The following is a 27751-nucleotide window of genomic DNA, read 5'->3' as shown; positions in this document are numbered from 1 at the left end:
GACTTAACCTGTGGGCTCTGATTTATAAATCCTGTGGTTCTGGTGGTGTGCCTTGTTCACCTCTTTCTGGCCAGCGCACAGCCTGGCAGAGAACCTCTTCAGTGAGTACGAATCACCTTCCAGCTTTTTCTGAGAGCATTTCCAGTTTACCTGAAAACACATTAAGGTTAACACTCTATGGACGTAGCAGGAAGCCCCAAAAATAATGAGATGACTTTTTTCAGAAAATCTATACAAAATAGACACTTAAACATGTTTTTTTTTTCTACACACCATCAAAGTAAATAAGTCTTTAACAAACATAGAAATAGGATTTTTACACATACGACTTCTTTTGAATACTATGTCCAAGTTTTTTAGTAATAGCCTGCATTTCTAAGCATCTTTGAATATTATGACTGTAACCAGATTCTAAAGCCACATCATCTGAATTATTGATGTCATGTGGCTGATAAAAGATGAGAGAATGCTATCATAGCTTTTGAGATAGTTGATAAAACAGAGACCAATGACAGAGCCACATTTACTACTCACGCACAGACAAGGAGAAATGAGAAAATTATTATCAATAATGTTGTGAAGATGTTCCATGCTTGAATCCCCATTCGATATTGTGGAAACAAATGAAAAACACTCAAGTGAAAAAAAGCAAAGCCAGTTTCAAAACTTATGATGGAAGTCACCATCAACTGGCTTTTGGCAAACTCAAACACATGATGGGATGTGGAAAAGCTACATAGAATGGACCAAAGGAAGGTTTCAGGCCTGGTTGGGGAAATAGGAGGCTACAGAGAAATAGAGCATATTCCAAGATTGGTATGAGGATCACAGGATCTTCTGATTGGTTCAGGATTGAAAGCAAACATAAGAAAAAACAATTGGATATGTCCTTATCATTCTGGGTAGATGATTGCAGAGATTATTTGTTGTAGTCCATTTGTCAGATGAGGACCTAGGTACTGTCCATTTGCATTTTAATCCTCTCAGCATTAAGATCCCAGAGGTTAGCTTCATATGCTGAAATTTCTGGTTTTTCGTTTTCCCAGGAGGTTCAGTTTCTCTTTGAAGGACTGCTGTAGCTATTGCCCCTCTACTCTGAGGGCATGCAGACTGTCACCTGAATTCTAATGTTCGCTTATACCCATAGCTGGGGCTACTGTGTGAGGCCAATGCTACTTTGGGAGTAGTCACTATTTTCCATCCCACATTTCCTTTATGAAGCTATATACCAGTCCAAGAAAAAGGGGAGTTCTGAACGAATAATTTGAAATTGTCTGTTCAATTCATTTAATGTTACATTATAATCATTGAATTACTCTGGATACAACAGGATTAATGAAATCCTTAAAATAAATAATATTGAATTATGTTGCATGTATACAAATATGATTTTTTTTACTTTAAAAAATAGTCATTTGAAAAACGGAGCTACACAGAGGGAAGGACAGAGAAAGAGCATGTGAAAGATCTTTTATATGCTAGTTCATTTCCCAGATAGAAACCAGGATGGAATTCTATCAAGATCTTCCATGGAGGTGGCAGGGACTCAAATCCTTGCACCATTTTCTGCTTCTTTCCAATCAGCATGGAACTGCACTGGAAGTAGAGCTGCTGGGACTTGAACCATGGTCATTATGAGATGTCAGCATCTCAGACAGAAGCTTAACCTACAACCACAAAACTAGACCCAATTTTTATTTTTTTTAAATTTTGTTTACATAGTCGAGAGGGATGCATGCCTATGTGGGCCTCAAATCAGAATGAGGAGAACCAGGCACAGAGGGAAGGTGGCTGGGACACATGCCCCAGTCTTCTTTTTCCTTCTGTTCTGTGTTCACATGGAATGAAAAGAAAAGGGCCATTTGCTGCCTTTAAGCCACACCAGCACCCAGGGATAGGAAACAATCCTGTGATGACACTCCAGAGAACCTGATATGGGTTCTCTGTATTCTGAGGCTGCTGCTCAAGTCATCTCCATAACCCTGAGACATTGTCGGTTTGAATTGACAAAGTCCACCTTAGAACATCCCCAGACCCAGGAACATGCTACATAGCTTGGCCAGGAGAACTGTCCAATATGTCCTACTTTCCATCCTCTGAAAAGGTAATTGATGCCCCCTGCTGGCCTAGATGAGCTGACTCTGATTTCCCCGTTGTGCATCTGGACATGCTGTTCACTGCATCCGCATCAGCGATTGAGGATGTCCAGTCCCAACACATACACTACAAGGTCAGACTACACATCCTGTGATTTCTGCTGTGGCCACTGTCTGAGTCCAGTGGTCCAGTCAGGGAGTCCCTGAAGAAATCCATCCTGGGGTCACCTCAGACCTGACTTAGGTCCACTAGCCAGTGCAGGGTTAGGTGCAGTCTCACCTGGACCAGCCAACACTCATGCTGGTGGATGCAGCTGCCTAGTCAGTTCTGCCTCAGCCCCATATCTCATAAACGGATAGGTGCTGTAACCCAGCCCAGCCAGCCCACCACAGACCCATCCATCAAGCATACAGCATGTGCTGATAACCCTTACCAGGTTCTCCCCAGCTGCTTTTGTTTGTTTGTTTGCACATGTAAGCCTCTGCTGCAGCTTAGCCCAGCCCAGCCCCAATCCCCTGCAGCTCTAGTGTACATCTACAGGTACCTGGGTTTAGCTCAGCCCAACTCTCCCCTAGACACAGCCCTCATATATGCAAATAGGTGCCACCAACTTGTCTATCCTTGTCTCTCTTCCAGTCTAGTTCTTGTGCTCAACAGTGATAGGTACAGCCTAGCAAGGGAGTGCAGCACAATTTTTTGCAACAGAAATGAATGACTGACCTCTTTCACTCTACTGTAATCGCAAGCATAAACTTTTCTATTTTTCATATCATTAATAATCATAGAGCAGCACACAATAAAATCAGGAGACCTTCTAAAATACAAGTTTTTGATAAATATTTCTCACTCAGAGGATATGTGGCCCCCCACTTGGCAAATTATATGCCCTTTTTTAGTCTAATCTGAGCTCTAACTCCATCTCTTTTCTACCAGATCTTGCTATTTCTTTCCCCAGACTATACAAGCTACATCCTACTTTCTCTACAGTTTTAACCCTAATTCTTTTTCCACAGACATCCACCACATCACATCATAGCAACTAAATGTTTACGGCATAGAAAACCCTAAGAGCAAAGTGATATCAAGGCTATGACCATTGTGAACCAGGCATCAACACATTTACTCATAAAGTCATTTAATTATTTAGCTCAAGCACTAATAAAAGCAAATTATGCAAATTTAAGCGCCCACTAAAAGTCTAAAGGATACCATCAAAAGCAAAACACCAAAGTCTCCTCATCTATTGATTGTTGTCTTATCTAACAGGTGGGAAAAGACTTTTATTGAGCTCAGGGTGTAAAAAGAACCCTTAATTTTGGCATTAGTAAAGGAAAACATAATGAGCGTATCTGGGAAATAGTTTTTAGGGAGTTATGTGTCAACAGGTATAAATCATTATTTTGCAAATTATGCAGAGAGGCACATGTCCAATTAGTTTTGCAACACCCCCAGTTTGTTGACTCCCACTAAGTCATTAACTTTACTTTTTCATCTATCTAGCTGACTCTATTGCCTGATTCTAATATGTAAAGCTCAAATCTTATTGGTTTGTTTTCCAGGGAAATGTTTCCGTAGCTCCTTAACATAAACTAAATATTCAACTTAATCCTGAGGAATATGAGCATGGCCAACCTTATGCCCCAATGCTCTCTAAAATATCTTCTCAGCTTGCAAAACTAAATTGACAGATGCTCTATAAACATCTTCTTGTCTTCTTACTCAGACCTTTTACATTTTATTCTTTGAGGCTGAACCTTTCTATTTCCATATATTTAAAACCATAGGATTATCTAGGTAGCCAACATCAACCTATCTGTTGTTAGAAATAATTTTTATCGCAAATGGACCAGAACACAAGTAAGATAATCTTTCCAATATGGTTGCTAGAAAAGGAAGTAATCTGAAAAGAAACAGATGATGTCGATGCTGAAAGGAACTTGGAACAGGTGGATATAGATCTAATGTTCAAAGGAGATGAAACATTATGGTTTGACCTAGGGCAACAGGAAGTCTTTGGTACTCAGATGGAGCAGAGTTCTCTAATCAGGTGGATGGCAGGTGTCCATTGAACTCAAGAACAAGTAAACTTGTTCTGTCTTATTCCCCTGTGATGAGGGCAAGGATCAAAATCCATTCCTTTTGCTCCCTACTCCTTCCTTCCTGTCAAGTGTCATCTTCCATAACTCCTTCTCTCCATATGCAAGATCCAACTTCTTCCAGCCTTCTAGTCCAAATTCTGAAAAACACAGAGGATGGTTTGTTACCTTTTGTTTACTTGGGACTTTTTCCCCCATGTTCAACTAAGCTGATTACAGATGTATTCTAGAACCTTTACTAGGCACAGGAGAGAGGATAGACAAATAAAGACAAAGGAATAGATGGACCATTTCCAATCTCTACAAGGAAGCAGTTAGCTAAGATTAACAACTCTTGGAATTGAGTTTTGTCATTTGGTTATTTTTCATTTGCTTCATCCTCCTCACCTTCACCCTTCCCTGACAGGGACAACCTTTGGAGGATGATCTTTACAGAGCGCATTCCCTCTTATCCAGATATTATCTCTTTACTATCCATCTTTACTAGCAAAATATTGAAAAGAGAGAAGAAACAGACTGAGCTATTAATTTCTTTTGCCTTTTATCTTATTTCTTCTGATACGCTCTACCCGGCAGTAGCTACATACCTCCACAGCTAAAACTCATTGGAAATATTTCAATTCTAAGACACAAGTTCCCAAAAGGGACTGCTGTCACAAACAGATGAAGAAATAACGTGGTATATCAAAGGAAGTGGCTCATTTATCATGAGTTCTTAAGAAAGAAGTAAATGGATAATATTCTGAATTGTGGTTGGATTCAAACAACCAGAAATGTTCTCTGTCAGGTAGGTAGAAATGTGACTTGAATTTCCATAGGAGAAAATTATTGCCTCTGTTTTTGTCTTTTTTGTTCCTATAAAATAATTCTCTGGGCCAGACAGATTCTGAACAACAAAAAAAATTGCTTGGCTCATGGTTCTGGAAGGCTGGAAGTCAAAGATTAGTGGACTACATTTGGCGTAGATCTTGGTGTGCCATACCACAGCAGAAGGCATCATAGGATGACACAGCATGAGTGTACAGAGGTGTTAATTTAATTAAAACAAATGACCTACTCTCTTAATAATGACATTAATTCATTTGTGAAGGTCATGCTCTTGACCTAATCCCTAATGACCTCTTAAAGCTCCCATATCTCACTTAAACAAATTCTGAGTTACAGAGAGTAAAAGAGATCTTCAATGTGCTGATTCACCTTCCAAATTGTCAAAATGGCTAGTGCTTAGCCAGGAGCCAGGAGTTGCATCCTGGTCTTTCACATGAATATATGGACTCAAACACTTGGCCAATCTTTTGCTGCTTTTCCAGGCATTTTTCCAGGGAGCTGGATAGGAAGTGGAGCAACTGGGACTGACACAGGCGCCCATATGGGATCTTGGCATTGCAGGCAGTGGCTGAACCCATTATGCTTCACACTGGGTCCCTAAATCCCATTTCTTAATACCATCATGGTGACAAATAAATTTTATATGAGTTACAGGGGAGTCATTCAAACTGTGACAATCTCTAACCCAGTTCTCAATCTCAGACCAATAGACCCAAAATGCCTTGTTTAAAATGGGAGATGAGATATCTTTGAGGACGGACTCTACAATGCTGTCATAAAATACATGTTAAATTTTCTTCTAAGCCTTGTCCAGAAGGACACAGGAATTACAATTAAATCTATAAATCTGAAAATATACTATGAAAAGGGATATGCCAGGACTGATATAAATAATAAATACATCCTTGTTACTGTTGCTGTTTCTGGAGGAAAAAAAAGAAATAAAAAAATAAAAGAAAGAAGAAAGCAAGAGAATGGATATGCCAGGACCTGCCTGCAGTTATTAAAACACTGACCCTAAAATTGCCATACATTGGGCAAATTAAGACAACACAAATTTCTCATGCAGAGGTTGAAAGTCTAAAATATGTACTACTAGGTTAAAATGAAAGTGTCATCAGGCTCAGTTCCTCCTGGGGGCCCTAAAGAATAACCTGTTCCCTTGTTTCCTCTAAGTCCTAGAGGCTGCCTGCAATCCTTGTGCATGCATTTCCTGGTCCCATTAAGTAATATTGAGGTATCAAAGGCCAAGTTGAAGCCCTTGGTACTGTCTCAACATGTAAACACGAAAAACCAAAAGCAGCAGTAACCTAAATTAACATTTGTTTTGAAAGAGGCAAGAGAAAACTTTGCAAGTCTAGGCTATAGTGCAAGTTGCCTTACTACTTAAGTCTCATGACACGGTAGTAGTTAATTACATTTTCTGAGGCAGCTAGAAATACCTGGTCCAATAGGAGCAGAGATCTTCCAAGAGAAGATCCCTAGGGTTTTAGAGAAGAGCCATGCTCTCTGCCAAGTTACTGGTTATCTATTGTGTAATAAACCACCCTGAAGTTTTGGGGACCATCTGCGAACCCTGCTATAATGGCCAATGATTCCTCACTGTCTAAAAAGCAGCAACTGTCCTGTTCCTGGGTTCAGGTGGAAACTGAAAGCATAGTTATTAAACACCAAAAGATCGGTGGGGAGAGAGGGTGTTCTGTGACAAAATGCCACCAAATAGGTGACTCACATAAAAGCAATCTATCTTGATTTAAGATGTGTGGTCAGTTCTAGTGACCACACATCTTAAATCAAGGGGTCAGCAGGATTAATTGCTTCTGAGGGCTGTGAGGGAGGGTTCTGTTTTAGATTTCACCCTGGCCTGAAAATGAATTTTGCTCCCTGTGGCTCTTACATCATCTTTCCTTCATGTGTCTGTGAGTTTATGTATTTCCCTTTTCGTAAGAATACTGGCCATGTTGATTTAGAAACCTAAAGTAATAACCACATTCTAGCTTGGTAGCCCATATAATCACCCTGTCTCCAAATAAGGCCATATTCTTCCAGCTTCGGACTCCAATATATATTATTAGGGGAATAAAATTCAACTTCAAACATCAACTCGTTTTACAATCTAGTTGCCAAAAGTGAATTGAGTGCTGCCTAATCAAATACATCCTAAAATTAGATATGTCAGACACGTTCTATTAATAGGTAAAAATGACATCTGTACTGTATAAGTGATGAGTTGAACTCCACTTGCCATTAGAAAATCACAGATTAGGTAACTTAAGACCCTAGATGCCTCAGTACACATCTATAGCTTCATGAGAAGTTTTTTTGAAACCAGACAACAAAGTAAGAGGAAAAGTCAGTCTTAGGCAAAGCAATCTGTTGGCACTAATAAGTGGATGGTTGATGTACCAAAGTTGTTCTCAGAAAATATCTGAAGTGGAGTAGAAAGAAAAATCTTAATGATGGGCAGAGTGTTGAGCGGTATATCTGCTTTTCCACTTTGCATGGAAAAAAAATGGCTTGATACAAAATCTACACTGACTCATAAAGGGTAACTAATGTGTTGGCCAGCTGGTTCCTCAAGGACTTAGAAAAACAAAATTGAAAAGACTAGAGGGAAAAGAGGTCAGGGTGAGGCAAGCATATGAAAGAATCTCCCAAATATGTGAAGATGTTTGTATCTCACGGCATGCTCTCCAAGGAACAAGAATGGCCTGCACACGTCCTCCCAGCTTCCCTGCAGCCTGCTGAATGAACACTGATATGGGGCAGGCATGCAGCATAAACGCAGGCTCAACCATAGGTCTTCCCCTACCAAAAACGGATGTGGTGACCACTTCTGGCTAGTGCCCAAATTGCCAAGAGCAAAGGGAAATAGAGCATTGCTACGGTACCACTGCCCATAGTCTTTACCAGGAGATTTCTCTTCACAACTTCAGCTCCTGGTCTGTGAGAACCCTGCTAACCCTCATCGCTGGACAGTTGGAAAGGGGGAGGTGACAGATTTCAAACATTCTGTAAAAGCAGAATTGAAAGAATTGGTGGTTATCTTGGTCATTTGTGCTATTATAACAGAATACCACAGAATGGGGAGCTTATGAAGAAAATACATTAATGTCTTAACAATTCTGGAGGCTGCAAAGCCCAAGGTCAAGGAGGCTGCACCTGTCAAGCACGTTCATTCTGAACATGCTTATCACAAGAGATGGAAGTGTGAGAGAGCCTGAGACTGCAAGCAAGCAAGGAGAAGGACAAGCCACTCTTTACACTAACCCATTCCTATAGCAGTCATTAACCCATTCCTGATGGTTGACCCCCAGTGACCCCATTGCCTCATATTAGGTTCCTCCTCCAGACTCTGTTGTACCAGACACTAAGTTTCAAGCACAGAATTTGTAGGGCACACATTCAAACACTAGCTGTGGCCAAAGGAACACAGCCAGAGCATGGAAAACAAAGACCAAGATGACTGAAGTTTTGAGTTTTTGTGAATCATGAGCAGGGAAACTTTTTATGGAGACAAAGATTTTTCAAAGAACGGTGATGTGAGGTTGATGAAGTCAAAGTTCAGTTTGAGCATCTGGAGATGAAACTGAGTGAGTGTATTTATGTATCATCAGCAACCAGTGGAGACGGGGGAACAGTGTCTAAATTTAGAAGAGTAAGGGATGGAAATTTAATCCGATTCATAACCACGTGTTAATGCCCCCAAAGAGTACTGCAGCTTCAGTCTTTCTCCTGTAACTCTTGACGGAGGGACTTGATAACAGCAACAAACAAGCTGAAGAAGTCTTATGGGGAAAGGAGTTCTTATCTCCATTGCAGAGAATAATCCTACAGGTGCCCAAAAGGCAAATGTTTACCTGTTTGTTTTACACTAAAAGACCAAGGGCAGTAACGTCACCAGCGTTTTTTTCCATTTGATTGCCAACACCAAGAATAGAGTAACTTCTCAAATAGTGCAGCCCTTCACACATATGTGGATGAGTGGAATCAATAAAAGGAAGTGGGAATGAAGGAGTGAATGAATGAACAGCACTGCACAGCATAATGCTCACCGAGAGCAGCCTCTTGAGACTTTTTCTCCTCTCTGAAACTTCTGTACAAAAAGCCAAGTGGAATTATCCTCAACAACATAAACTCTTAACTGGGACTCCACATTCCCCTGAATGAATGATTTGCCCAAATCACGTACTCTTGCCGTGCATGGGTTTTTGCCTGTGAGATGAACAAATAAATGCTTAGAGCAGCAATTGGGGGAAAGTTCGAAGGAAATGGTAGTGTTATTATTTTTGGCATCCTGAAGAGGAGGTAAGCTGGGAGACACAAGGAAATCCCCGAAGGTGAATGAATCCTGATACTCCGCCTCTATGTGCTATGCGGAGGTGAACAGCACCTTCTCTTTCCCTTCACCTCCTAGACTTGGTATCCCACCCCATGCCGGCTTTCACTGGCAAGAGATAAGAAGGTGCTAGCTCCAGCTGCCACCTTGAATTATGAGTTTCCCAAGCTCTGGACTTCATTTTGCTCACACACGCTAGGTTGCAGAGCTGAGTGATAACGTGCCCTTCATTTTAAAAGTGTGGCGGGTCTCGCATCCGATGCTGGACCTGGGCGCACCCCAGCCGGGCGCTCAGCGTCTCCCTCTCTCGCGGCCGCCGGTGCTCCCCGCACCACCCGGAGGAGGCGCCTCGCAGGCACCCCCCCAGGCCAGAATGCCCGAGCCTGGAGAGCCGTGCACCTTCTCCCGTGCAGCCCGCCCGAGTCGCCCTTAGGCTCAGAGACCTGAGCACTCACTAATGTTTAACTCGGGGCCGAAACTTGTGAGCGAGGAGTGACTGCGCTGCCGGGGAGCAGCTAAGCAGGACGTCCGTCTGGGAGGCTCGCCGGTGACTTGGTCCGCGGCCGAGTTCAGAAAGCTTAGTTCTGAGGAGACGCCGACAATGAAGGTAAGTGTCCCGCCTAGCCCTTTCCCAGCCCCAGGTCTAGCTGTAGATACCTCTCAGCCACTTTTTCCTAACTTGCCCTAGAGAACCTTTCTAAGGGGCCCTGGGACTCCCAGTAGGTGGAAGCCCCCGGGGGCTACCCTCTGACTAGTGAAAACACTTTGCAGAGTTCTTGTGGAGTTCGTGGTTTTTACTGAGACTCTCTCGCCTCTGAGCCTTGGAAGTCCGGGAGAGCCACCCACAAACACATATCCCGGAAGGCAAGGGGTAGAGAAAGCCTTCTTGTCTTACACGCGCTTATCTGCAAATCCCTCTACCTCTGGCCCCCTCATCCACGCTGGGGCCCAACGCTTCTAATTGGATCTCATCTGTCCGGCTTGTAGACGCCCTGGAAGGTGCTGCTGGGACTGCTGGCTACTGCTGCTCTGGTCACTGTCATCACCGTGCCAGTGGTTCTGCTGAACAAAAGCAGTAAGTTTGAAATGTTGAAGAGGATTGGCTGTGAATCTTACCACCCTGAGAGGGAACAAGGGATTATAACGGGGGCTTGGACCAGTGCAAGGCTTTCCTGGCAATGTGGGGTAGCTGAATGTGCTCAGTGAGGACTCAAGGAGTTAGGCGGTGTCCTGCAGCTGCCACATTTCGTTATGTTCTGTTGGCTACTTCCTGAAATTGGGGGAAATCAGGTTCCCCTTTTATCAGGTTTAAATTTAGTTGCAAAAGCTTTAAATTTAAAGGTGACTTTTTTTTTCAAAAAAAAGTTTATGGTGTGATTTTCAAAGAAAAGACACATCGCTTAAAGATTTAGAACAAGGTAGTGAGGGTGTCTTCAGGGGAAGGAAGGGGGAATATGAGAAACAAAATGGTTTTGAGAAAAGATAATGCATGGGGACCCCAGGGTTTCACTTCTGAGATGATAAAAGCCATCAGTTGGGGGATATGATGTGGAGGAGTAACTGACCAGTGTAGGTATCTTCCAAAGCTAAAGCATGATGTTGATGTTCAGCGGGGGCTGGAATATGTGATGTTTGTGATGGGTTCTTTCATTTCAAGCCACCTGTGTGTGTCTTCTTGGATTGCCTGAATGTTCACAGTTAGCTCTAGCCTTTACCATATGACTCTTAGATAATGGAGGGTGCAGTGTGGAGTGTAAACAAGTGAGAATAACGAATTTTGGTTTCCTCTGGCCCTACTTTCCTTAGACACACTTTCATTTCAGTGCTACTCAGTTCTAAATTAGTCAACCAGCTGAAGCATTCTGTCTGGATAGTTTGGTCAACAAGGAAATGTATGGTCAGGTGCTTTTGTACCCAGGGAGTCTTATCCTGATTTGGAAGTGGAAATTCAGAGTAAGTTGGGGGAGCCATCAGACATGTTTACCTTGTGATTTCAGGATCAGCACAGAGGTGCCAAAGGTTAAACGACTGAACAGGTTGATCTGTTGCTAATTACATTTAGTTAAAGAATCCCATGATTACTACCATTCTAGACTATTAAATGATAGACATTTTAGTCTGCATATGTCTGACTCTTGTAAATTGTTCATTTGCAACTGTTTTCATCAAGTGATTGGTTGTGGGAAGAGTATGCAACACCCTTTACATCACCAGTATTTATAGGATCACTTTGTGTTCCAGACATTTTGCTAGCTGCTGTGACTACAAAGATCACATCTTATAAATGTGAAGGCACCTGGTTTCAAAAAGTTTATAGTCTAGTGTATATATGCAAGGAAATCTATTTCAATGTAGTACGGATAGCCTGTCAGTCTCCAGCACATCACTTAGGCATCTCTGAAGGTGTGACAAAACTAATCATCAAAACTTCTTTTCAGGAAGGTGAGAGGAATATTGGTTTTGAAAAAAACATTTGAGATGGGCGGTGAAATAATAGATTACTGAGTGGTACAATTGTCTTCTTTGGAATTTGCTCAAGTTCACTCAATGGATTCTGTTTTGCTGGAGAAGTTATGCAGACAGGAGGACATGCCATTTCCCCTAAACAGTACCAAAACTCTTCTCCCAGTGAAATGTGAACAAATTTCAAGAATGTTCTCCTAAGAAGGACTTCCTAAGAGGTTCATCTATCTCCACCTAACTACTCTTACAATTCAAAAAGATAATCTAGACAGAGTTGAACAAAATGCCCTGGGAATGAGAAAAGCTCTTCTAGGAAAGCCAAGGAATTCTCAAGTGGCTTCCATGTGGAAGCTTGAGTAGTTACTGCAAGTTTCTGGTGATAAGGTTTTCCAGAAAATGTGAATAGCTTATGTGGCAACACAGAGATAAAAGACTGTATCCTGGTGTAGTGAAATGGTCTGGGCAAGAGGGAGTAGTGTGTAGCAGGAAAGGGAATTTGATTGGAGCCTGTGTGCAATACAGAGCCATTACAGAATCCTTAGGCATGACAGGGAAAAGCTAGACTGAAGAGAGGGAAGACTGGACAGGGTAGCAAGGGAAGTGGGCTAGGTCTCTTATGGTGCAAATCAAACTTTGAAAGCTATAGAAACATGAACAATTGGACTTTCATACCTACTAAAACATTAGGAGGCAAGGGAAAGGATAGCTAAGGACATGTCTTGAACACCTGGGTAGAGATGTGATTTTTTTTACTCTTTTCACTCTAGTTATTTGTTAGCTTGCCTATCTGTATATCATCAACTTTCATGGCCTGCTTTATCATAAGGTACAAAGACGAAAGCTCAGGAATGCAATATTTTCACTGAATCAGCAGTACCGTTTCTGGATTGTGCCACAGGAAGGGATGGTGTTCTTAGAAGAAATACAAAGTCATCACCCAAGAAAATACCTCCTGATTATCAACAAAAGTTTAAATTGAAGCAAACACAGGGAAAGAAGAAAGGCAGGGAGGAAATGTGAAAAAGAAGAGTTAGGGCAAGGGTTGAGAGAGGAGAGGAGGGGCAAGCAGGGCAGGAAGAGAAGGATAAAAGGAGGCTTGATAGAAAAAACAGATTATGTGGCAAGCAAAGAACAAAACAGCTGAAAAGGAGGAAGAAATGATAAAGTTCTCGAGTTTATCCCCTGAGAGACTACTTTTAGAGAAGATCAAGTGTTTCCATCTGAAAACCCGACTTTAGAGGAACTACACACACCAGGATGGAAAGTGGAAATTGTAATGGCTTAATGGTAATAAAATCTTCTCAGTAGTCTGGATTCCTTTATTTCTCCCTTTTGTGTCAACTGTCATATTGTATGCTGAGATTTGAAATATTTGGTTATTTGTCAAACTGGTTTTACTGTGGAATTTTATTATGAGATAGACATATATCTCATTTTCCTTTGCTCTTTTCATGGCCTTGGCAGTAACTTTCCTTGACACCTTCTTTTCTGTTCATATGAAATTTGACTGCTCATTCTCCCATAGTAATAAAAGAAAACCCAAATGTGAAAGAGACAGGAGGAGTAATCAGTGAGAGAGAAAATAGCATCAATGAAGTTCGCCTGTGGAAGACTAGACTCTCTTCCTAGTTTAAAAGCACAGAAACCAGGCTGAATGGGAGCTTTGTATATTTCAGAGGGCAGTTTCTAAACAGTGTGCTCTGTCACAGCTCGGACTGATTCCAGCCAGCTCAGCTAGCTGTTGTCAACCTTTGTGGTGTGTTCATGAGCTCAGAGACTGATCTTGTCAGGTCTGCTATCTTGGCTTTGGGTTTCCTAGTTGTAGCAAATGCTTTTACTTTGTATGTTTTAAGATATTTCCCTCTCTTCTTGAAAGCAGTCAGAGAGAGAATGAAAGATTGTGTGATGATCAAACTGAGATGACATAAAGTGACTGACAAGCTCTAACTCAGTGTACTTCAAATTTTACAAGTTAATTTGCTGAGGCCTACTGAGGATGTGATTGTAAGTGACATGTAGGTGCTGCTTGCTTGTGGAGGAGAAACCATGTATGGATGTAATAATAGCCAATGTGTATTCATTGGGTACCCGGTGTTAAGATGAGGGCTTGCTTATTTAATCCTTAAAGCAATTTTCCGAGCAATGGAACTATTACCTGTATGGACTATTAATAGAAACTACGAGAAAGTACTTTATTTGTCAATCATTGATTAATAAATTATTCCAATTTCCAATTCTTGGAGCAATAAAAACTGATCTTATAGTTTCTGTGCATCAGAAATTTGGGAGTGGTTCTGATTAAGGATCTCTTATAAAGCCACCATCAAAATGTCATCTGAAAGCTTGACTGGACCTGGAGGGTCCACTACCAATTTCAGTCCCAAAGATGTTTGTTAGGGAGCTCAGTTTAGTACTCTGTAGGCTTCTGATGATAACCTGGCAACTTTGTAGAGGAAGGATCCAAGAATGGAACTAAGCATAATGCCACGTGTCTTTTGTGACTTGGCCTCAGAAGTGGCAAACATACCATAGTTTCTATTGTATGCTATTGTTTGCATATGTTGGATGTGATACCTTGTAGAATTCTATAATCAGGGGTAAAAATACTAGGTGTTAGAGATCACTGAACCCTCTCAGGGGCTAGATATGAAGGAAGTGATCGAATCTGTTCCAAGTGCCACATGGGTTGGACTGCATAATTGAACTACAGGATTCCAGAGCTGATTCTCAGTGCTGTGAAACTCCCTATTTTTGGTTAGCTTGTAATCAAGTATAAAATCAACCTGGCCATATTAGTGTAGTTATTATATGCTCATTTCATGGCAGTATTATAATTTCATGACTGCTCATCCCTGTGTGCTGGGTTCTGAGGAAAGAACTTACAACTGATGCCCCCTTAGGAAGATATGTGAAAACAATAATTTCCTGCCCCAGACTGGCATCCTATGCTTTTGAATGGCCATATTAGCCATTATTAGCAGTAACAATAAGTTCAGACTTATTTAGTTGTATGTTAGATTACACCTGCATGTGGCTAGCACAATGACTCAATTGACTAATCTGCCTACAAGAGCCTGTATCTCATATGAGCACAAGTTCATTTCATAGCCATTCCACTTCCCATCCAGCTCCCTGATTATGGCTGGGAAAACAGAGGAAGATGACCTAAACACCTTGAGACACCACACCTGCATGGGAGACCCAGAAGCTCCTGGCTCTTGGCTTTGGATTAGCTCAGCCACAACTATTGTGATCATTTGGGGAATGAACCAACAGATGGAAGAACTCTCTCTGTTTCTCCTTCTCTCTGTAAATCTGCCCTTCCAATAAAAATAAATAAATCTAAAGAAATAAATGACAACATGGTGTGATTCTGATGCAAGCTGTATGACATCACTTGATCTTTACACAACAATATGTGTCAGAACCGAATCAATATCTTGATATTTTAAACTTGATGAAATAAAGGCACCGCAGAATTTAAGTGTTTTGCCAGTAAGTACTGTATCTTTAGAATCCAAAACTTTGACCTCTATCCTCCCTTGAGCAATCTGGCTTCCATGAATAACTGATTTAAAGAAATGCATTGATAGTAATTCTTCTAGGTTAATGTTCAATCGCTGCTTTATGGCTGGATGCTGATCCTCGTTGCTATTGGAAGTCAGTGTCTTGTAAATATTTTTACCTTTAGTCATCACAGCTTCTTTATGACTGCCCAAAGAGGGTGTGTCTTTGAATTTGAGAGTAAGCTGAAACCACAAAACAAATTTCTGAGTTTGCAGTTTTATTTTTTGCCAACTATTATAGTTTCATATTTATGTAGTACTTCTCAAGTATAACTTCCTAGGACTTTTTTTTTAAAGATTTATTTATTTTTATTAGAAAGTCAGACATACAGAGAGAAGGAGAGACAGAGAGGTAGATCGTCCATCTGCAGATTCACTCCCCAGTTGGTCGCAAAGCCAGAACTGAGCCAATCTAAAGCCAGGAGCCAGGAGATTCTTCCACGTTTCCCACATGGGTGCAGGTCCTAAGGCTTTGGTCCATACTTGACTGGTTTCCAAGACCACAAGCAGGGAACTGGGTGGGAAGTGGAGCAAAGTTTTTAAAACCTAAGTGTGAGTTATTTTTTTTTAAAAAAAAACAGTAACTTTAATGCATACTTATTGTTTGCAACCCTGAGTAAAATGAGCTTGATTCACATAGTTCAACCTGTAAGGCTCAAGAAAAGGAGCTAATTTAGGGCAGAACCAAAGCCAGTGGGGCTATTTGTGACTGGCATTCTGAGAGCCATGATGGCTTATGATGTGTAACTGAGGAACAGAGAGTAGGAGTAACTGAGTATGCACTATTATCATCCACCCTTCTGACTTAACATGAATCTTCCAAACCTGAATGAGGTGACTGTTGTGACCCAATGTCATCTCCATGGCGCAGGAACTCTCTTTTCTTAATTCCCATTGGTTGTTTTAAGGGCAACCTGTGGTACACAAATTTCATGTATGATTCTCAGTGCTATTTCTTGATTTTGCTACTTGAAGAAGGAATACCATATAGTGCAAGATTTAGGATTTCTTCAGAATCCAGGTTCTTTAGTGGCCACAGGCAGTATCTGTCAACTGAACAATACTTTTTTGAAAATATACTGCACATCAGATGTTCCTATATGTGTGGGGGGCCTTAGTTGCCTGTGGGACAGGCAGATTGTAGGTAGCTTCAGAAATAATCTGTAACAGTAAAAACTATTATAACAAAGACATAGCAGGAGAGGGAGAACTAGGGACACAAAACAGTTTCCATCTTATTGCAAGTATGCTTTTGAGCCACTAGAGAGTTCAAGCATGATTATAGCATGATCATATTTGCAAAATATGTCTATTATCTCTGTGTGGAAAATGACTTGGTTGAGGGGTGGTTTGTTTAGATAATAGATGCTATCAGCTTGTACAAGGATGGTGCCGTTGAAGATGGAAATAAGTTTTTAAAACGTGGAATATATTTTGTAGGAAAGACAGTGTGCAGGAATGCAAAGAGCAGGCGAAAGAGAAGACATAAGGATGACCTTTTGAACAGCTGACTGTATAGCCTAAGTAGAGAATTTTCTCTTGCCCCAAATGGCTATTTTCTTCCCACAAGAGCTCATTTGCAAAGGTTTCTCCAGCCTAATATCCTTGCTCCACTGGATCAGCCTTCTTAGAAAGGGGAAGCCTTCTATATTTTATTCTCTGTCTTTTCCCATTCCCTCTTTCTTAATATATCTTTCAAATTAAAAAAATTAAGACTAAAAGAATGGTGAAAATTAAATCTGCAAAATTATTCATCAAAAGTGAGATTCAACACAATTAGTAATCATTGAAACATTAATAAAATAAGGAAATCCAGTAAGTCACAGCAAATAACCTCATTATGTCTTGAAGATGTAATTTAATTTGACATGGGCAAAAAGGGTCTAACTGATGGTTCAAGTCTTTTCTTATAAAATTACTGGTGAAAAAAATTAGTGTGCATAGTAAATTATTTTACTAAAATTTAAGTTCTTTTTTTCTGAAAGGAAAATCCAGCACCCACCATCCAATGGCCCCACCTGTCTTTTTCCTAGCGTCCTCTTACCCGCTTTCCTAGTAAGTTATTTCATGAATGCCACATCTTCAAATCTTTATTGCCCCTCACCTTATTAATTGTCACCTAACAACCCTACTTCCTGTTTTAGTGATAAAACAAAAAACATTAGAAGAGAACTCGCCCATTGCTAGCAGCCCACCCAAAGCACTCAACTGCAACTACCTCTCTCCCAGGACATCAGATATGCTTCTATCCCCCTTGCTTACCCAAAGACGAAGTTTTAACTATTGGCTATTGTATGGCATCTTCAGTTTTTCCATATCTATTAGATCATAAACACACTAGAATTCCTCTTTAGAGTGAGAGAAAATCTCATCATTCTCCCCACATTCCTAACAAGGAGCCAGTCCTTATTCTGTGTTTACAGTCCTTGTTTTTCTGTATTTACTACAGAGTTACTGAAAGCCGAAATAGATGTTATAGTTTAGTGTCACTGCCTGAGTTACCCACATCACATTTTAGAGTGCCTGTTCGACTTCCACCGGTTTCCTGTCCAGCTTCTTGATAATACATGCCTTGCGTGGACAGCAGAAGATGGCTCAAGTACGTTGGGTTCCTGACACCCAGGTGGGAAATCTGGATGGAGTGTCTGGCTCTTTCCCTTAGTCTAGACCTGCCTTGGTTTTTGTACTGTTAGATACATTTGGGAATGAGCCAGCAGATGATTCTCTCTCTCTGTCTCTCTTTCTCTCTCTCTCTTCCTCTCTCTCTCTCTCTCTCTCTCTCTTCTGTCTCCTTCTCTTTCTCCTCATCTCCTCTGTCCCTCTGCAACCTTTCTTTCTTGAATCCACTGGAATAATGGATAGTCCATCACACCACTAAAAGTGCCACTCTTTCCAAAGTCCATCTTGATCTCTGTGTTGTCATATACCGAACTCAGTTCTCTTGCATCACATGCTTCAATTGGTTGTCCTTCTTCACTGCTGCTCCAGACCACTATTCTTTTTTTTTTTTTTCTTTTTTGTCACTGTGTACTTCTGACTTCTAACCTTTGGCCACTCCAGGGTTCCATCTTCTCCCTCTGTACAGCAGACAGTAATGAAGATCAAGGGAATAGATGCTGTCATCTGCCCATAACCAACACACAAATGGGAACTGAATTGTCATAACCTCAAGAATTGAATACTGCCAATAAACTGCAGGGGGAGAGAAGGTGACTTCTTTCTCAGAAGCCTCCAGCTCACAGCTAAGTCTAGCTAAAGCCTTCAATTCAGCTTTATTTTACCCAGAGCAGAGAACCCAGTTAGATTATAACCTACAAAACTTTGAGTTAATGCATGAATGCTGTGATAAAACACTAAATTTGTGACATTGTCAGAAGCAATAAAAATTAATACAGGGATATTTGAGCTTAAGTAAGATCACTTCTTCCTCTCCAGAGTTGTTCAATGACTTCCATCTCTCTCAGAATAAAAGCAGAGCACTCACACTGGTCCATGAGTCCTGAGCCATCACATATTCCAGCTCCTTTCCTACTTGCTCTCTCTCCCCATGGACTCCCAGCCTGCCTCAGACAATTTGTGCCTGCTGCCCTTTCTGCCCAAAATTCTCTTCCTGATCACTCCTATTGTTTCTTACCTCATTCAGGTTTCTGCTAAATGTCACCATATCAGTGGACTTTTCCATCCATTCTAGTGAAAATAGCAACCACCTCCACCTCAAACCAAATACTTTTCTTGTTTCCCTGCTTCGTCTTCTCTATGGCACTTGTTGCCAAAAAATGTGGTTGTAACTAATCTATCATTTGTTCATACATCTCCCTTCTGACTCTTTTTCTCTCTGTAAATCTGTTTTTTAAGTAGTAAATAAACAAATATTAAAAAAGAAGGAATGAGGAAGGGTGTTAAAAAATGGCCACAAATGTAGTTTATTCATTGATTCATTTTTCAATAAGCTTAGGTAAAGAGGTGAGGAGATGGTTTCAGGAGGCAGCAGAATCTGGTGGCTATCTAAGATAGGTGTGCTGTCTGTGTGCTTATAGACCCAGGCAAGCAGGAACAAGAAACATATGTGTGAGAAGGAAAAAAAGAGATGGAAACACTGTTCCTAGGAATCAAAAATACAAGGATCAAAGGCATGGGTGTCTGTTAGGAAGGAAGCCCACCCCTCTCTCTGAATTCTAAGGAAAGAGTTAAAGGTAGGAGGCACAGAGACCACAGAAATGATCAATATAGTAAAAATTAAGCCCTTTGTGGTGGTTTCACTATGAGAAAAAAACATTGAAACTTTTTCTGGATAACTTTATACTCTGTGAAAGTGTGCGCTGCTGGGTCTGAGTTCTTAGGCATTATTAAATGCTTATAATTCAAAAAAGATTGGGGTGGAAGTAGAATAAGGAAACAAATAAGCACATACTGACACATGATTGCATTTTATGAGTATAAGGAACCGCTGGGGACACTGGCACCACATGTGCCCCTTTGAGTCACAGTTGCTCTATTTCCATCCCAGCTTTCTACTAATATGCCTGGAAAGGCAGTGGAAGATGGCCTGGACTGTCACACATTAGAGAGACCAGGATGGAGTTCTCGGTCCCTGGCATTAGCCTAGCACACACCTGGCTGTTGTGGGTATTCATTGTGGTATTTATTTGGAATAGACTGCTGCTCCTATTCCAAATGCATCTATAACTACTTTTAAAAAGAGAAATTAAATTAAAACTTGATTACCATGTAATACTTATATTTTTGTATAGTATTTTAACACATTGTACAATATAAATTGTTCATATAAGTCAGCTAACATCTTCACTTCTTTATGTTTTGAGCACATCAGTTCATATCTTCCAATTCTTTGTTCGTAATAGAATACATTATTGCTAACTGTAGTTTTTGGATAACAAGTACCAAAACACAGGTAGACAGAAATAATAGCTGCTGGTGTTTCACAGTCCAAAATGCAATGAGGTTTAGAAGGGAGATTGTAGCTACACGTGTTGGGGCCCTATTGTCTGCTGCAAGTGAGACGTGGGTGCATACTAACTGTGGGATTTGAGTACAGTTGTGCCTATGCCTGTAAGTGTCTCAGTCTCCTAATCTGTAAACTGGGTATGAAAATAAAAGCAAAAACTGAATTGACAAAAGTATTTAGTGCCTACAACAGCCCAATATGTTAAAAACTATAAAAGTTTATAATTATCCTTTATATATCTTCCACTTTCCTATCCTCCCTCTTCTTTCCATCTGAGAGGAGTTACAGAAGGGGAGAGAAAGATTTGCTATTGATAGCCATAATGGCAATTGCTGCGCCAACCCCAAGCCAGGAGCTGAAACTCCATCCAGATCTCCCACGTGGGTCAGGGGCCTAAGAATTCGGGCCATGTTATGATGCATCCCCAGGTGCGTTAGCAAGGAGCTGGATTGGAAATGGAACAGCTGGGTATGGAGCTAGGAGACATTTGGAATGCAGTGTTTTAGGCAGTGACTTAACTGTATTCCAATCTCCTTTTTTATTCCTTTAAAGAATTATAAACAATGTAATAACATTTGCTTCATATTCCTGATTTTTTTCCCCTGTAAAATACTGGGAAAGGAGCAATCTCTGTAGCAGTTTTGTTTTCTGATGATTGTTTTTCCTTATAGTTTGAGTAGCAAACGCTTGTCACAGAGTAGTCTGTTGATTGTGCTGATCAGTCTGTATGGAAAGTTCTTCAGTGTGTCAGCATTAGAGCTTTTGACTTCCCTAAATGCTGGTATTCTCTGTAACAAAACCTAATTATTCTTGGCCTACACTGTATCATCCTCCATTGATACCTCTTTATAACTCCCTTAAATTGTCTAAGAGGTATCAATCCTTTGCTAGAATAGTTGCACATTTCCTGAACCTGTGTTTCATGCTTAAAAAGTTTTCATCTTTCAGCTCTTTATCATTATTTTGGAATACATTGGTCTGCTGTCAGTGCCTTTATTGGACCTAAGAATCCCGTCAATATTAGTTTAGGTTATTATTGTTCTTAGTCTTGTTTGCTTCCCAGGAGAGTCTTATCAAACTGAGAAGGGATAATTATAATCATGGGGGGGAAAGCAATTTTCATCTTAAGCAGAAATAAGCAGCCTTGCTTATGTCAGACCCTGCTATCTCCAGCAGGACAAATAGTTTTGGCTCAGGGAGCCCCCCTGGCCTACCATTCCCCATCAGCAGCTACAGACACCATCCTCTTGACTTGAATTTTGAGACATGAATATTCCACCCACCTTCACTTTTTATGCTGCATGTGATGAAGTCCTGTGCTAATATTCTTATTATTTCAAGTCAACCAAAGTTCTAGTCTCAACATGCATTTTTAAAAAACAATGTTGGGATTTTGTTTAAGAATTTTTCTTGTTGTTTTTAGTTCAATGGCTAAATACTTAGCTTGCAAGTGCTGGGATACCATATGGGCACTGTTCGTGTCTTGTCTACTCCATTTACCATCCAGCTCCCCTGTTTACGGCGTGGGAAAGCAGTAACAGATGACCCAAAACCATCCACTGGTTCAATAGCTGCAGTGGCCCAGGCCAAGAGCATCCAAAGTTAGCAGCCAGGAGCTTATTCTGAGTCACTCAACTCAAGTGCATATGGGATCCCAGTGCCACAGGTAAAAACTTAGCTTATTACACCTAAGTGCCAGCCTCGATCTTGGGATTTGTTCTTTTATGTTTCTCATAACTCTAAAAATAAATAAATAAAATCTAGATGTAGTTACTAAACTGTAGCCAAGGCAGGTCATCTATTTTTATAAATAGAGTTTTGTGGGAATACAGTCACGCTCATGCATTGACATTTTGCTTGGCTGATTGTAGGCTACAATGGTTGACTTGAGTAGTTGCAAAGAAAACAGAGATGATGTGGGCCACAAAACTCCTTAAGAAGATATTTCCCAGATATAGATGTGTCCTTACAACTGAAAGAGACCTTCTTATTTATAGGTAAGATGAATAAGCCCTTCTACCATGTAGGATAAAGTGACACATGTAGCGATCACGCTGCAATGGGAGTATGTTTCTCAATTTTTATTCTAAGTTCTTGCTCCCACAGAGATAAGAATGCAAAGCAGAGGCAGAAATACAGTGCATAAATGAGAGCAGAATTACTTTAAAAGTGATAGGTTGAATATACATTTACGTATGAGTGTGGGCAACCCCACACAGAGATCCCTGTCATGAGTGGGCCAGAGTTCCCTTTGAGGAGGTAGTGTGGGAGGAGGTGAAGCAGGATTCAAAAGCAAGGGCCAGATGCCAAAATGCAAATAAATGTGTTCAAACATGTAATAGTATAATTTCTGGGGCAGGAGATTGTGCCCTAATTGCGTGTACTACAGGGTGAATTCTCACAGGGCTTAGTGTGCATGAGGTTCTCTGGGAGTTTCATGGCACCTCCACACAGAGAGCCATTATGGCATCTCCTGTCTAGTTCTGGATGAGGCATAGGTGAATCATGGGTGATGGACACACTGAATTGATGGGTGAGAAGTGGAGCTAACAAGGCAGGAATAGATCATTTTCTGGCTTGGCTATGTAGTATTGAATATATGACAACCATATATTTCAGTAGAGAACTTTAATATAAAAATATGGCTAACCAGATAGGAGAGCTATAGAGGAACTCTGGTGTAATTCAGAGATAATCACCTTTAGATTTTGGGAACAAAAAGAAAGGGGAATACAGATTATTGGGCTCCAGTCTCAAAGATGTGTAATACATTCAGATGTCCTCCCTTTCACTATGAGGTGTGCTGAATCTGGAGCAGGTGCTACTGCTGGATGCAGGCTGGCAAAACCAGTAATAAAGAGGAACAGTTTTCCTTTCTCTATTCCTGATTTCTAATCATTCTGTTTTTCCCTATTATCTAAACAAAAGCCCTGCAGATTCAAGGGTTTTGAAAATCTAGCTGCAACGGTTTCCATTCCAGCTTTAGTGAGCAAAGGAAGATATAGCTGAGGCTGCAGAACAAGAAATAAATGATTGGCAGGGGCTTAGAAAAGTCAACTGACCTGATAATAGCTAGTGACAGGCTGGAACCTGAGATTCCTGTCCCAGTCTATCTGCACAGGGCCGACCCAGCTCACTATTCCTCTTGCTACATAGATACCTGGGATTTATGTGCTTAGAGCTAGTATAATATGTGTCTTAACAATTGTTTTTAATTCAACAGCTCAATACGTATCTGTTATATGCCAGGCACTGTGATAAGCTGTTGTGATATAGCAGCAAACAAAATTGGGGGCCAGTATTGTGGTACAGACAGTTAAGCCACCGCTTGTAACACTGTCTGAGTGTGGTTTGAGTCCTAACTGTACTGCTTCCAATGCAGCTGATGTCCCTGTGAAAGAAGGGCCAAGTGCTAGGACTTCTGTAACTCTTGTGGGAGACCAAGACAAAACTCCTGACTCCCGATTTTTTTCCTCTTTATTATTACTATTTTCATTTTATGATGCAATTCCATAGACCCTGGGATTTCCCCTTACCCCTCCCCTAAATATCTCTCTCTCACACACACACTGAGTTCTGCCATATAATTACAATACCATAATTCCTCATAAACAGTCACAAGTCCATCATAATGAGCATGGACAATGGCAGAGTCCAACATCTCATTGTCATGTCATTGTCAAGATACATCCAACAGTTTCACTGGGAGTCCACCTTCGACCTGGAAGTAGAGATGCACACTGAACAGTGTCCTCACATCTGGACATGTCAGTCTCCACTACAGTCACTATAAATCCTCCCAAGTGAAAAGCCACCACAAAATCAACAACCGGAAGCAAAACAAAAATTTACAATGCCATAAAGTAAACAATATGCCACTAGATATGATAGTCCCCATTACACAGTTACTATGCATCTCCTTAAATGAAAAGCCACAAAACAAAATCAACAACAGAAATGAAAAATAGAAACTTAAAACGTCATGAAGTTAAACAACATGCTACTGAATGACTAATGTGTCTCTGAAGGAATGAAAAAGGAAATCAAGAATCTTCTTGAAGAAAATGATGCTACTGTATGATCTATGAATCAGTGAAGAATTTAATGAGAAAAAAAGTGTTTTGAAGAAATTAAACTAAAAACAAAACACCAAAATCCATGAGATATACTTTCCACTGATCTTTGTTGGTGAGATGTATCTCCTGCAGGCAACAGATAGATGGGTCGTGTTTTTAACCCAGTCTACTAATCTATGACATTTGGTTGATAAGCTTAAGCCATTTACATTCAGGGTTAATATAAATAGGTGGCAATTTGTTCCTGTTATTCTTTTTTAACATTTATTTTTATTGCAAAGTCAGCTATATAGAGAGGAGGAGAGACAGAGAAGATCTTCAATCCATTGAGGCACTCCTCAAGTGACTGTAATGGCTGGAGCTGAGTCAATCCAAACCCAGGAGAACAAAACCTCTTCTAAGTCTCCCGCACAGGTGCAGGGTCCTAAGGCTTTGGGCCATCCTCAACTGCTTTTCCAGGCCACAAGTAGGGAGCTGAATGCGAAGCAATGCCACCTGGATTAGAACTATCATCTATATGGGGTCCCAGCACATTCAAGGCGAGGACTTTATCCACTAAGTTACTGTGCTGGGCCTTGTTCCTGTTATTTAACAATGGGTTGTTCATTGATTTATTCTTCTGTTGTTATTTTTCTGGGATATTCTTCACATTTACCTGTAGTTTTGGTGGGTGCTACATCTTAAAGTATCATTTGTAGAGCAGGTTTGGAAGAGGCATATTCTTTTAGTTTTTTTTTTTTTTTTTTACTGTGGAAGAATTTTATTTCATTTTCAAAGACAAAGAAAAATTTTGCTGGGTGCATTAACAATTTTTTGCTTTTAGAATCTGGAATACATTGCTGCATTCATTTCTGGCTTGTAGAGTTTCCTATGAGCTGTCAGCTGTGAACTTAATTTCCATTCCTCTATCTGTTAATTGATTTTTTCACGAGCACATTTAAGGAATTTTTTCCTTATGTTCAATTGAAGAGAGCTTGATTATCACGGGTCGTGGTGAAGATACGGCACTTTTGGTCAACCCTATTGGGAGTTCTGTGCCTCTCCTGGATGTTGTTTCCCAATTCTTTCTCTAGATTAAAGAAATTTTTCTTTATTATTTCATTAAATACACTTTAAAGCCACGTTCTCTTTCCATACCTTCTAGAACTCCCATAACTCATATTGGGTCTTTTAATAGTGTCTCTTAATTCTTTAATACTTTTTTCTTGTTTTAGCTTGACCCAGCTCTGCTTCCAGCTTTTTGGTTGTTTCCCCATTGTGACAAGAAATATCTTCCAATTCTGAGATTCTTTCTCCTACCTCATTCATTCTATTATTGAGAATAATTCTTAATTTGCTCTATTGCATCCTTCATTTCCAATATATAAGTTTGATTTTGTTTCAGGCCTGCTATTTGCTGTGTAACATATTCCTTAAATTCCTGCAAATTCTTCTCATTGTTGATAAGATTTATAACAAATATTTTAAATTCTGTATCCCCCATTTTCTTGATGTCTTCCTCAGTGACCTCTAAGGTTGGCAAAGGCTTTTGCTCCTTTGCAGGGGAGTCTTCAGTTATATTCACTGTGCTTTTGTCTCTTCTTTTGTTCTTGGTCATTGTACTTCTGGTTAGCAGATTTTCTCCTTAGGGCAGGTTTCCAAGCTATGTCACCCACAGGTCTACAATTCAATTTTACTTCTTGCAGTTAGTACATGGTTCTTTGTTTGCAGTCACTTGTGCCTCTCCCTCCAGCGAGTTTCAGATCTGGGCTCTTGTGTTAAACTTCTACAATGGTCTCCATAGCCCCAGCTTCTGACTCTATGCTGTTGCTGCACCATTGTATGTACAATGTTTCTTCTACTTCCAGTTCGAGCAGTTCCCAGGATTAGGGTGACAGGTGTCCTATATAGCTAGGTTGCTGGCTGTGTTTATCTTGCCGGAACCTGCTGTCTGTTAGGTCTGAGAGCCACACGGACCTATTTTAAGTTGTAAGATGCCAAACTCGGTATTATTTTTGATGTGGAACCAGTACAATGCACTGAGTTTAGTGAGTTCACTCTCAGCTCAGCACATGTGCAGTTCACTGTTGTCCCTGCAATCTCAAAGCCTTTGCCACACTGTGCAAAATGTGCCAATGCTGGAGTTCTTGATCTGCTGGGCATTAGGTCTGGGGGCCACCCGGAACTATTTTGGGTAGAACCTGGTTGCTGATGAAGTTGTGGCTGCTGGTGGAGTTCAGATTGCTGCTCACTGAATGCCTCCTGGTTATCTAGTCACTGCAACACCACGCCATTATCTCCGCTGCTTTCCTGTGTCCATCAGTCTCCAGGTACCCTTGTACCATAGGTCTGTCCTCTCCTATTTGCTGGAATGTACCCTCTCAGCTTCAGCCTGGCTAATGTTTCTCCGTCTGTTTAAAACATGTCCTCATCCTATTCCACACTCTTAATTCTCCCTGGTTTCTGATTTGAATTTGGCCTAATCCTGAATGTTGCAGCCACTGTGGAGTGAACCAGTATGTAGAAGATTGATCTCTCTCGTCTCTCCCTCCCTCTACATCTACCCTTTTCTCCATCCCTTTATCTCCACCTCCCTTGTTACCTTTCCTTTTCTTCCCCTCTTTCAAGTAGACAAATGAATAAAGATTTAAAAACAAAACAAAAAGCAGAATCAATGCCCTCCCTCATGTGGCTTATATTCAATCATGGGAGATACATTGTAAAGAAGATAATGAACAAAATATACGGTGCATTAGACGGCATCAGTGCTAAGAAAAAAACAAAGCTGTGAGCAACAGGAAACTCCACCGGAGGCAGATCAGCAGGGGCTGTCTGAGAAGGAATGCAGCAGTGAATAAAGACTTGACAGGGGTGGGGAAACAGGCATTGTTCCTTTGTGGAGCAGGAACATTCTGGGCAGAGTATGTAGCAATGCAAAGTCCCTAACTCAAGAGTGACCCTGCCGTGCAGAGGAACAGATGTGTGGCCAGGGAAGATGGAGTTACAATAAGAGAGTAAAGAAGGAGCCAGAGCTAGAGCCATCCCTTGTCACTGAATTAGATTGTTTCCTAGTTACAAATTGTGCCATTTGGTTGGCTTTTCAGGGTAGACATTTGAAAATACAGTGATTACATTCCTAGAAGTTTGGTCATCTGAATTTCGAGCCTAAGCTATGTGCTTGGAATACACAGTCCCAGCATTCTATACACTCCAGCTCATATCATCTTGCTCATTAAACACCACTTGATACACCTGCAATTTAAGAATCCACATCCGCTGACTATGATTATATGGGTAATCTAATGTATCTTGTGGGTAGTAATCAGAGAAATGACACTTCA

General features: G+C 40.8%; 1 protein-coding gene across 2 annotated transcripts in view; it reads left to right on the top strand.

The window, feature by feature from the left end:
- Positions 1–9756: 9756 nt before the first annotated feature.
- DPP4 (dipeptidyl peptidase 4) overlaps positions 9757–27751 on the top strand; it is an 85968-nt gene continuing 67973 nt past the window's right edge. Inside the window, exons 1-2 of one of the 2 annotated variants that reach the window (XM_040971652.1) lie at positions 9757–9967; positions 10348–10432. In XM_040971652.1, the coding sequence (XP_040827586.1) occupies positions 9962–9967; positions 10348–10432 (91 nt within the window). In that variant the 5' untranslated portion in view covers positions 9757–9961. Of the gene's footprint in view, positions 9968–10347; positions 10436–27751 lie in introns of both variants that reach the window. The other variant, XM_040971650.1, reaches the window with a different exon arrangement.

The sequence above is a fragment of the Ochotona curzoniae genome, unplaced genomic scaffold (assembly GCF_017591425.1).
Source record: "Ochotona curzoniae isolate NIBS_2020 unplaced genomic scaffold, NIBS_Ocur_1.0 contig_2210, whole genome shotgun sequence".
NCBI classification, from domain to species: domain Eukaryota; kingdom Metazoa; phylum Chordata; class Mammalia; order Lagomorpha; family Ochotonidae; genus Ochotona; species Ochotona curzoniae.
The sequence above is the reverse complement of the archived record's forward strand: the minus strand, read 5'-3'. Positions and strand labels throughout refer to the sequence as shown.